General features: G+C 52.6%; 1 protein-coding gene across 13 annotated transcripts in view; it reads left to right on the top strand.

Moving 5' to 3' along the window:
• The first annotated feature begins 630 nt into the window (after window positions 1–630).
• The window catches only part of LRRC7 (leucine rich repeat containing 7), a 175,884-nt gene continuing 164,607 nt past the window's right edge, over window positions 631–11,907 (top strand). For all 13 annotated transcript variants that reach the window (XR_012043489.1, XR_012043491.1, XR_012043490.1 and 10 more), the window contains exon 1: window positions 631–805. Coding sequence is in view for 10 of the 13 variants with exons in the window: in XM_072868207.1 (XP_072724308.1) it covers window positions 781–805 (25 nt within the window). In the remaining 3 variants the exon portion in view is untranslated. The remainder of the gene's footprint in view (window positions 806–11,907) is intronic.

The raw sequence follows: 11,907 nt of genomic DNA, 5'->3' as shown, positions 1-11,907 counted from the left end.
CCGGAGATGCCTGGATGCTCCGGGGAGGGAGGACAGCCTCCAGCCCCGGGCAGGATGCCCCCGCAGGGTCTTCCCCATCGCCCACGCTGTTTCAGCCCGTGGCCTGCGACATCCCCGTCCCGGGGCGGGGATGCTGAGCCACCTCCCCTCGCTTGCCCAGGCGGCTGCCAGCCCTGCCCCGCCGGCGCCGGCAACTTCTCAAAAGTGAAGAAAATGGCTCCTGCCCGGCGGAAAGGCGGGAGGGCGCGGGCGGGCAGGGCGGGAGGGCGCCCTGAGGCAGCCGGGGAGGCCGGGGGGACGGGAGCGCTGGCCCTGCGGCGTCTCCCCCGCCCCCGCCGCGCGGGGATGCCGCGGCCCCGCCGGGGACGCTGCGGCCGCGGGGCGCCCCGTCGGGGCGGGAAGGGGCGGCACCGCCTGCGCGCACCGCTCCGCTCCCCACCGCACCGCTCCGCGGGGAGGGGAGGGGAGAGGAGGGGAGGGGAGGGGAGGGGAGGGCGCGCCGCGGCACGGCCCCGCCGCCCCGCCCGCCCGGAGCCCCGCCCCGCCCCTGCGCCGCCGCGGAGCGCAGCGCGGGCGCGCAGCGGGACGGGACCCGCCCCGCCGCTGCCGCCGCTGCCGCCGCCGCTCCCGCTGCCGCCGCCGCCTTTGTGTCTGGGCGCCGCCCCGCGCGGGGAGGCGGGCCCTGCGCGGCGGGGCCGGCGGGCGGCGAGCCGCGGGCGCGGGCAGCCCTCGGCGGCGCCCCCGCAGGCTCCGCGCCCCCGGACCGCGGCTCGGCCGCGCATGGACGCGCGCTCCCGCCTGCACCGTGAGTACCGCCGAGCCGCGGCCGGGGGCGGGGGGACACGGACACCCGGGGGGGTGACAGCGGCTCCCCCCGCGCAGGGCTCCCCCCGCGCAGGGCTCCCCCCGCGCAGGGCTCCCCCCGCGCCGGGCTGCGCGGCCGCGGAGCGCGGTGGAGGGAGCGCCCGGGCGCCGCGGAGCCCCCGCCGAGGACAAAGGGCCGGCCGGGAGAGCGGCGGGGCGGCGCGGCCCGGCGCCGGGGCTCCCCTCGGCGCGCAGCCCTCGGAGCCCGGTGCCGCCGCGGCCCCCGGCTCCCGCGGGGGCTCCCGCGCCGAGGCGGCGTTTCGGGTGTCTGCGCCGTCCCTCCCTTCAGCCTGCCTGGAGTCCGGCACCGCGCTGGGCTCGGCTCCCGGGGAGTTCCGCGCCCGTTCCCGTTCCTGAACCTTCCTGCCGAAGCCCCGGTGCCCCGGGGGGGCGCGGGGAGACGCAGCGGTGCCCCCGAGGCGGGGAAACCGCTGCCGCTCCCGAACCCGCGGCTTCGCAGGGTCCCGTGTGGCTGAGATGCTGGCATCCCTCTGCTAACACGAACCGACTGGTAAATCGCGGCCACTTTGGAAGAAGGCTAGCGTGTGCTGCAAGTTGGTTGCCCCGGGTTCGGGGAGCCTGGGGCGGTAGGTACGAGCTCGTACCTGTGCCCGGGGAACCGAGGAGAGCCGCCCCGACCCCCGGCAGGGGCTGGGCCGGCGTCGCGGGCCTGCGTCTCCCCCGGCCCCGTCTCCGGCCGCAGCGGCCCCGTCGCCCTGCCCAGGGCGGAGGGGACGGCGCGGGCCGGGGGCACCGGGGGCACGGCCGGGCTCGCTCCTGGCTTCTGCCAGGCTGGACCGGGGAGGGGCCGTGTCCGTGGAAGCGCTGCTGAAAGTTCCTTGGTTTGGGGGGCATAAAAATGATCCGTATCCCGGGAGCTGTGGTATGCCCATCACTCCAGCTAAATCCCTTCATTTTGCTTTTGTACGGCCGTGGGTTTCAGCTAAAAACGCCGGCCACGTGCCGTTCTGGGTTTTAACCTCAGGTGTTCTGAGGAACGCTGGCCCTCGGAACAGGCGAAATAGGAAGCATCGTCCTCCTCCTTACGTGACAAGAGAAGTGACTTAATGCGGGGGGTTTTGCCGTTACGCGTCTGCTCGCTCGGCTACTCGGCAGAGGATGGATGCTTGCCATGGCAACCTCCACGTCGCATCGTGCAGCCACTTTTTTGGAAGTGGCGAGACTCGTTAAAGAAATAGGAACTGCCGATTTCAGTATCTCCATAATTATAATTAAATTGTGCATCTTGGAAAACGTGACCTCTTTTGCCGGAATATTAATGTTGCTTCGGTGCGTAGGTGGGGGGAAGGAAAGGGAATCGGCCCCCTGAGGAGGTCACGTATTTTTCTTTTAATGCAACTGCAGTGGAAGAAGGTTTCTTCATTTTTCAAACAGTACTAATTACTGTAATTTATTTCAAAACCGTGTTAATTTAATGATCTTACAGTCGAACAACTTGATGTGTCGTGGTAGCTTGATGCCCACGTGAACTTCAACCTTTGCCAATATTTGATGTGTAAAACTTCTTCTTTGATAAAACAGCATTTTTTAATTTTCTTTTTTAATCATCTCGCACAGGAGGAGCTTTTCTGTGCGTTTCTGTTACACAAATAATATGAAATACATAGAAAACCAGGTTTACATTAATCCAGTTTTTGCAGTTGCTGAAGTACCAGCAATCCTCGCGCACTGCCCGCTGTGCACCGGATGCCGGACGAGCAGGGAGCAGCGGCTCGGGAGCAAGCGCTGCTCGCCGCGGAGAGCCTGGCTGGAGGCGGCCGCTCGGACACGGCGTGGCCGGTGCTTGCTGTGCTTGTGGGAGTCCGTGGAAGGGAGGAGTGGTGCGCGGTCGTGAGCAAATTCTTCACTCCTCGGTCCCACGGGAATTGATAAATGCTTCTTAATCATTCATAAAAATTTGTTGAAGTCGTAGTTGCTTACAAAACGGGATTTTAAAAGGAAGGTTGTCCATTATCTCTGGAATATTTCAAGACGGCAGCGTGTGCACGCTGTTAAAGCCACAGAACTTCAGATTAGTGAGGAATTAATAGCCTCTGAGGTATTTGCATCTGTACAAAGCTTCGGCTGTGCGCACTGATCTTAAAGCAGAGACGCCAGTGATGCAAAATACAGCAGAGCATCGAACTTCATCGCAGGCGCAGAAAACGGGGATTAACCCACATCTGAACGTGGCCAGCAGATGCTCCTGAGGGAGAGCAGGCTGCGGCGGCGTGGTGGCAGCCCCCGAGCCCCGCGCCCGCTGAGCCAGCCCCGGGCTCCGCACCGTCCCCTCTGCCCGCACCCAGTCACCGCCGTGCCGCTGGGTCCTCCGGCAAGCGCCGGGAGCTGCGGCCCAGGAGGGGCCGTTCGGTGCCTGGGATCACGGATAAGAGGGGGGACAATGCGCAGCAAAGGCTTCCTAGTGCTTCAGAAATGGGGAATTTTAGCCTAGGAGACGTCCAACTGAACAGCCCCTACCCTGACCTGCTGGAGGGCGATGTGCGAGCGGTGGCTCCGTCCCTGGGGCTGCGCAGAAGCCCCGGCCCTGGTCCTGGGCGGCCGGCCCTGGGTGGCTGCGCTTGGGCAGGGCTGGGACTGGTGACCCGAGAGCCAGACCTTCTGTAAGCGGGTGTAGGAGGAAATGCTGCCCTTTAGGGAAGGGTGTATGAATCCATCAGGCCGATCCCAGGCACTTTGAAATTAGGCTGGTCCACTAGGTCAGTGTCTGAAAGCCCACACCGATTACCCTGTGAAGTGCAGTGCGGAAAACTGTCCTAGAAGCAGTCAGTGCTACCTTATAATGTAAATTAACGATCTCGGTAGATCTAAGCTGAGCACAGACCAAGCACCTAACCGCTGTATTAAGCCCTATTTAAAGACTGGGATTTGGAAGAGCCACCATGTGTCTTTGGTTTTCATCTCGGCTCTCTAATTTCAGCGTGGTTTCTGTAGGCTTTAATTTGCCAGCACGGCAGATTACCATCAAATCCTAGGACATGTCTTTCAGAACTGTTAGCTTTTTGTCAGATCTTTTTTTTTCTGGGAATGCAGCAATTTGTTGGTGGCAGAGAAATCCTACGTGTTTTACTGTGCATCTTCCCTGGGCAGATAGGCACCTTCTAGTGCGACCTGCTTAGAAGTTATGGAAGAGTCGAGGGTGGCAAGATGTCATGGTCAGGAGGAAGAACGCGTGGAAGGAGCTGTGAATTAGGCTGGGTGCAACTTCGTGTAAGAGGTCTGACAGCCCAGAGGAGAGGCTGCCACCGGCAGCTTTGAAGCTAAGTGCGAAATTAGGGAAGTAAAGGAGCATAAAATCCGTACAGCTTGAGAGGTGCTCTGGTGAGGTGGAGCAAGTAAGATGTTAATGGATCAAGGTACGGTGAATAAAGGAGGAAAGGGAGCCCTAAGCTCAGGAAGGCTGCTCTCTTTGTTATAAGGAGAAGAACATTCTTCATCCTTTAGTTCACTCGTATCCACAGTGAACGAATATGTAGCTACAGGAATTTAAGCCTATTGGAGGAAAATACTTCCCCCCCCCCCCCCCCCCCCCCAAATATTTTGCTGGGGAAAAGAAATGAAAATGAGAGCTGGCGCAAAGAAAATCTGAGGAGAGCAAGTTTAACCTTTTATAAGCGTAGGAGACAGTGGGCAGAAAAAATCTGAATCTGTCTCGATTGGGTGAAGGACAGCAATACTGTTTATTCAGATCCAATAATCAAGATGTGTGAAACAGTCGGGGGGACTCCTGTGGGTCTGTGCTTGCTGTGCAAGTCCCCGTGGATGGGAAGCAAACGCTTGGCTTTACGTCATGTAAATTGTCAGTCGTTACTCTTTTTTCAATGATGCGCTTAAGATGCAAAGACATACTTGTGAAATCTTTGATGCTTAGTTTATCACCGAAGTTTGATGCTTGGAAGATGTGCCATGGACTATAAATAGAGCAATCAATAGAGCAATCTTCCAGGTATAAAAAAACGTACTTAAAGAGCATTTTGATAAACAGAAATCCATGCGAGCTTGGAAGTTCACGTTGTGTGTCATGGCGAGCAGCGCAGCAGAGCGGAGCGAGCCCGTCTGCTCGTTGATGGTAGGAGCCGGCGGGCTGCGGGCGCTGACCTCCAGTCACGTAGCTGATGCTCCGTTCCCCGGAAGGTGCTGCTCTGAAGTGGAGGATCGAGCGGAGTTTAAAGCTTTGGTTGACTTGGATTGTTTTTCAACTGCTGATTTCAAAATACTGCTTTGTTGTTGTCTTTCTTTGCACTTTTAAAATTTTTACTGCAATTGACTTAGGGAAAACTGTGGAAGAAAGATGATGGCATGCCAGGAGAAAGATGGCATGCCAGAAACGGCTCCGAGAGGAACCCACTGTCGTAATGGATTTATACCCTACTTGTGTTGTGTCGGGAGTTAGGTGAGAGGCCGCCGTCGCTGCTGTCTTCCCTTCCGTCAGCGCGCACTGTTTCATCTGCAGTAGGTGCTGGGCCTCGGTTGCGGTCGGAGGTGAGCGAGCCCTGGAGGGAGCTGGGCCGAGAGGCTGAGGAAGCGCTGTGAGGAGATGAGAGGAGCTGGCAGCGGGAGCCCTTGGTGCCTTTGGGGGCCAGGAGCGGAGCTTGGCGGGCAGGACCTGGTGGCAGAGCAAGGGGTGGCAGCAGCGGCTGCTCCGGCAGGGCCGGGAGCTCTGTCTCCAGCTCTTCCCAGGTCAAACCCCACCAGTCCCTCCCACTGCCTGCTTCTCTTGCATCACTTTATCCTCAAATATATTAAAACACCTCCATTGGCACGCCATATGTTCCGTTTTCAACACCACATGCCCATCTTCTCTTCGCTGTTGCCGTTCTCGGTGTTTGACCGTTGAAGAGTCTTTTGGGCAGAGGCTCTTTGTCCCTGGTAGACGCTTCGTGAGATGTTTATGGTCCTCATTACTCCTAAAAAAGGGCTGGAGCACCACCCTGACAGAGGGAAGCGTGGGGATGGCTACGGGGCGATGCCTGGGAGCTGGCGGTGAAATGGAGGAGGCTGGGAGGGGAACGCGTCACCCGGGAGAAGGGGCCTCTTGGTACCTGGTGGGCAGCTTCGCTTCATCGTTAGCGTAAAATCTGCTAAAGGTGTTGTTCGAGTGGTGTCGAAATCTCTTTGTACCTTGTGTTTAATTTTGCCTCAGGTATTTGATACACTGATCAAACCGTATGGTGCATGTGTTGGGCATTTCCACCTCTAGGCATACTGAAGCTTTAGCTGTTGTTACAATAAAAATTCTTAAATTTTGAAGCCTGAGTACTAAATTGGTAGCTTTCAGCAGTTCTCTAATTATGTGAGACATTTTTTGTACTTAACAAATGGTTCTTATTCTTGCCAGCACTTCAGCCCAGTGTTCTGGGACTGTGGGTGTCAGGGAACAGAACATATTTCTGTGTCTGTGAATATGATCCCACACGTTGTCTTAAGTGGGAAAATGTTCACAGCCCTTATATGGCGAGGGATTTTTTCCTAAATCCATCAGTGCTTTCTCCTGCAGTAATAACGCAGTTTTATCTTCCTGGCGCTTTGTAGGCTGGATATTGATTATGAACCAGAAATATGAAATGGTCTTTCTTTTTTTACTGGCAAAAGCATCCTGCGGTGTAACCTGCTCTGTCTTGTAAACCATTCAGAAATTGTTTCTAGAAATGGCTGATGGTTTTCAACGGCTGATCAACGGATAGATGCCAAACTAATAGATAAGTACCTGAGAGCAGCGAGGGTGCTAGTATTTATTTCTGCCTGGCATTGTGCATCTCTTCTTCATCCTCGCCCTGAGTTTACGTGCTCCTCCTCGTGTTCAGCCATTTTGACAGCGGAGTTGCAGTCTCCTACAGCCAAGCGCTGCAGAAGAAGCTGAGATTTCTGTGTGTCGTGGCACAGTGACATACTGCACAGAGATGTGCCATGCTTTTCAGTCGTGTGCCAGGAGGTATCTTGCCATGTTATGTGGTGAGATTTGTGAAATACATGAGTTACCAGAGTACCTCGTGATGTTCTCAATGAACGTTGGTGAGAGGCTGGTTACAAATTCATGAACAAATGAAATAAAGGGTGAAGAGTTCGTTAGGGTGACGGAAGAGCAGAATTACCCTCAAATGGATTTTGTTAAGGAATACTCATTTTTGCATTAGATATTCCTGCCCAGTGGCATAACACCCCAAAATCCTTTTCGTTTGTAACAGGAAGGCTTTGTAATGCTCATGGTCACATGCAGGAGGAGGAGGTGTGAGGCTTCGTCCATGCTGGTTTTTGGGAGAGCCGGAGGTTGAGGCTGGAGGGGAGGCTGGACGTGCTGCAGCTGGAGCTGGCGGGAGCCCTGCCGTGGGAGCTCAGCGGCGTGGCTCGGTGCCACTGGCGCTTGGAGGCTCCTTGCTGTACGGATGTTTTGGTGCAAGGCCTGTGTGGGCACCCATAAAGGGCCCCCAGCTAGTGGGCACGGGAGAGAGGGAAGAGTAATGACGTGAGCATGGATGCTGTTATCCGTGGGTAAGCAATGTCATCTCCTGAGCTTTCGTGACCGCCCTTGTTTTGAGGAGCTATGCATGTTGGTCCTCTCCTGCATGGGTGCATGGCAAGAAGGGAAGGAAATGTCCTTGTGTGGAGGCATGGAGGAGTGGGGATCTGTGGGGATCCATGGAGGTCTGCAGGGATCCGTGGGGAGAGGAGAGGGTCAGGCAGGTGCTGGGAAGCAGCTGGAGGTGCAGCCTGAACAGGGGATCCAGGATCCTCTTGGACTCCTGGGCTGATGGTCACAGTCTGCATTTCCTTGGTGGTCCTTGGGTACCTTCTTCCTTTTCTCATCCATGCTTTGTCCTGTGATGGATTAGAAAGTATTGCTTCAAAGGCTTGCCTTGCAGAATGACCTGTGCCTCTGCATCCTTGTAGGATAGCACCGGGCACCTGGGGTGGCTTGTGTCGCAGGGCTGGAGGGTCCACCAGATCCCATCTGCTGCTCCATGGGAAGGACGTGCTTGTGTCTGGTGCCCAGCGTCAGGTACCTGCCTCTGGTGCCCGAGGGAGCCGTGCCGTGACACCTGTGTGGAAGCGCGTCGTCCCCACTTGCGTCTGAGCATAGCAGAGATGCTGCTGTTGATTCATAGATACTTTCGTTGTCTCACGAATTAAGAAAATGGTGTGATCCTGTATATGAGCAGGAAGATGAGTCATTACAGTACAGAAATGTAGTTATGATCGATATTAATAACATTCCAAGGTTTAATAATTTTCTTGAAGGTTCTACAGCTAAGCAAAACTTATTTATTTGCACATGTGACTGTTTTCATTTTTGAGGTAGGGTTTAAGTATCAGAACAAATTGGGTCAGAAATGCCATGGAAGCCTGTATGATTGTTAGTATCTTCTTGGAGTGACGGTTAAGTAGAACCACCTCTTGCTTTCTGAAAGGAAGAAGCAATGGGAGTTTTGAGACAAAATTTAATGGTTTTGAACAATATTTTTACCAAATACTTAACAGAATAACAGTTTATGTGAGAAATGCTAGAACATAGATATATTGTATTTGTAGCCACATATTGATACGATCTAGATCACAACGTGGTTCGTGGTTTATAAAAGTCACCTAGAATGGAGGATTTGACTCGGCGCTATCTCCAGGGCAAAGACAATCTGCATGGACTGTCACAGGCTTGGACCCCACCAGGGGCTTCTGCCTGATGTGCCATTTCGGGGAACAGCGGTCTTCATGAGATTTGAGAACAAACCTCAGTTAATATGCATGTATTTGTAGGAAATATTCTTAGTACCATAAAATATGATTTTCTTTATTTCTTGTTCCATGGTTGCAGATGCTGCAGTATTTTCCTAAGGGTTTTTTTCCTAGTAAAGCCACATTTCAGGATTCCTGCAGAAGTATCTGTGAAAGAGGCTGCACTAAAAAATATACACTGACATGCTTGCCTCTGCTAGGACATCATTTTCAAATCTGTGCACAGAAACTCCTTTAAAGTAAATATTTCTGTGCATTTTCCAAGGCCAACCAGTGTCTGTGTCTTCATTCTGCCAGGGAAAGGCACTGTTTGTAATGGGATGTCTCTAACACTCTGCTGCTGAATGATTATTTCCATTTATAATAGCAACAATATGTTAACTTCGACAGGTTAAAAATTAAGATCCTGCAACTGCCAGTCAGAGTGCAAGGGCTGCTGGCATTCTTTAATCATCCCTGCTATTTTTGCGTGGACAGATTTAGCATAAATAGGTGTGATGCAAAGTGTCACACCACATTTAGTCCTTGTCCAAGACATCTTAGTTTTGGAATGGTTCTCTTTGTATACAATTAATCAAGAAAGTCAATCTTTATCCATGGGGAGCAGTGGGGGGGGGGAACCAAAGAAACAAAACCTAGTTGTATAACTTGCACCCCCCCATTTTTCTTCAGTTTAACTGACTTTGTGTGAAATACAACAAAGAAGATAGTTTCCAATAGAGTGAAGTGATGACCCTCCTTGAGAGGTGTATGTTCAAGGAGCAATGGTTTTAAACTAAGGGAGGGAAGATTTAGTCTGGATTTAAGAAAGAAATTTTTTTACAATGAAGGTGGTGAGGCACTGGCACAGGTTGCCCAGAGAGGTGGTGGAGGCCCCATCCCTGGAGACATTCAAGGTCAGGTTGGAGGGGGCTCTGAGCAACCTGCTCGAGTTGAAGATGTCCCTGCTCTTGCAGGGGGTTGGACTGGATGACCTGTAAAGGTCCCTTCCAGTCCAAACCGTTCTATGAGTCTATGGTTCTATGTTTTGTGCAGTGACTTAAAGGGCTGCTTAATTTGTGGCAAATTCAAAGCACATGGAGCTGAATGGGATTACATCAGTTGTCGTTGGGTTTGGCTCTGGTCCATAGCTGTCTTTGGAAACGCTGATGTCTACATCCCTTATTCAGCATATGGTACTTTAACATCCTCCTAAGGTTTCTTTATTCCCTTATACAGTGGTGGTTTGGTGGTTTGGGTTGGTGGTGTTAATTTTCCCCCCTTTCAGTATGGCATACTGTGTCTCAGCAGAAGGACTCTTCCATGGTCATCTTTGTTGCCACTCCAATGCCCCCCAGCCCCTGCCTCGCCCCAGGGAGCGAGATTAGGCCGAGTAAGGAGGCAGGAGACTGGTATTTCTCCGGATTTGCCTCTCCTCTAGGCAGCTCCTGCAGCTGGGATATCATCTGTAAATTCGGTTAAAGCAGGAAAAAACTCATCAGTGTTGGCTGTCAGATTAGCCTCAGATTAGATAAATCTTAATTACTTTTGCTAGATTTGATTCTGACTAGTCACACTAAACTCATTATAATAAGTTACGGGGTCACTTAGGGAGAAACTGAGAGGTAGGATTAACGTACCGTGTTATCGGAAATTATTCTCTGATACCAGATTTATTTGGAGCTCTCGTTTTTGCACCAGAGATGCTGACGAGCTGCTCCCCATCCATCTTCTCTGTGCCACCCGGGATTTGGGAGGTATCTGTCATGTTTCCCCCAACTCATCTCTTTTATAAACTGACCTACTTAGTGACTCTTCCCAGAGAAGCCTACACCTTTGCCCGTCCTTTTCATCCTATTTTGAGCATTTTCCATCTCTAGTATGTCCTTCCCTTTCATTTCAGTGAGGGGACCATTTTTTTTATAGCTTTAGAATAGCTCTGGGAAACCTTAAAGCAAAAGAAATTGTGTCCTTTCTGAAATACTTTGCATTTTTCTAGCCCATTAGTCTGGATGCACTGCCTTTGGCAGCATGGGGTGAACAGCGTGAAAAAACATAACTGGCATTAACAGAAATATAAGATTAACAGAATACAATAAGTTAGTTCTTAATAAATGGTTACCTAAAATACAATGCCTTTTAAGAGGAACGTTCATAGTTGACAAGAAAGAAAAAAGAGCGATCATTATCTTTCTAATGAACTGATAAGTCTGAGTATTAAATCATCTCGAGAAGCTACCTCTTAGCTTCTGTCCGGCCTCTTTCTGCATCTACTTCACAATAGAGAACTTGGCTGCTTCTTTCTTTGGGGTTAAGAAAAAGCACTTCAGCATTGAGTACCAAACATATTATCGACCCTTGTCTCTAACACACAATTTGTGTGGATGCATGTATAAATGTATATGTGTATGTGTGTGTATGTATAGATTTAAGTTAATACATGCATAAAAATTTGGATTCACACTGGTCACAGAGATTGCTCCATCCTCACAATAGTAGAGGACCTGGAAGCTTTCCGCAAGGACAACGCAAAGCGTTGAGGAGTGCTGTGACTTCTCAGCACCTTCAGCACGTGGTGGTGCCAGGGCTTCATTTTTACCTCCTGTGGCTTCTGCATTCCCTCTGAAGGATGTGTAGTGGAATAATTTGTGCCGGGACAGATTAAACTGGAAATGGGGTGAGCAGAGCATGTTTCAGGTGATGTGTGTGTTTAGGAAGTGTCACGATACTCGCACGTATTTGGCAGGAGGCAACAAGTGACGGCAGGGACTCCATGAAGCAGCGTGAAAGCAAACGGCACAATAAAGAAATCTTGGAGCTGAATTGTTTTCTCCTCAAAGTCTGAAGAGCTTTAGTATTCCTTGTTATCTTATTGTAGAAAAGAAGGGCAAACTGCTTGCGTGTGGGCCTTCTCGGGGCTGGGTTCAGCAGCTAGTGCCCTCAGACTCCCCACGAAAGGGAGAGGTTGCACCGAAATCCTGCACGTCCTAATGACCCCATTGAGTCACGTTTTCATAGCAGCTTTGTTGCCGTTTCAGGATTTTTTAATAAGCGGCTTGATTTTTCCCGGAAGCCCTTAGCGCGCAGAGGCTGCTGCGGAGCCGTGCTGCTCCTGCTGTCCCCGGAGCACAGCAGCCGGGTGACAGCCCCGGGCAGCTCTTGGTCAGGCTCCCATCCCACATGCCACCGCAGCAGAAACCCGCGGCAGCCCCCAGCTCGGGCAAGCTGCGCTCTGAACAGCGGCGTACTCTGTGAGCGGTGCGGTTCCTCCCCAGCTGTGCTGGACTGGCCTCTTCACCTTGAACCGCTGATGGGCGC

Source organism: Ciconia boyciana, chromosome 7, assembly GCF_034638445.1.
Source record: "Ciconia boyciana chromosome 7, ASM3463844v1, whole genome shotgun sequence".
NCBI lineage: Eukaryota > Metazoa > Chordata > Aves > Ciconiiformes > Ciconiidae > Ciconia > Ciconia boyciana.
Note: the sequence above shows the minus strand (reverse complement) of the source record. Positions and strands in the feature narration are given on the sequence as shown.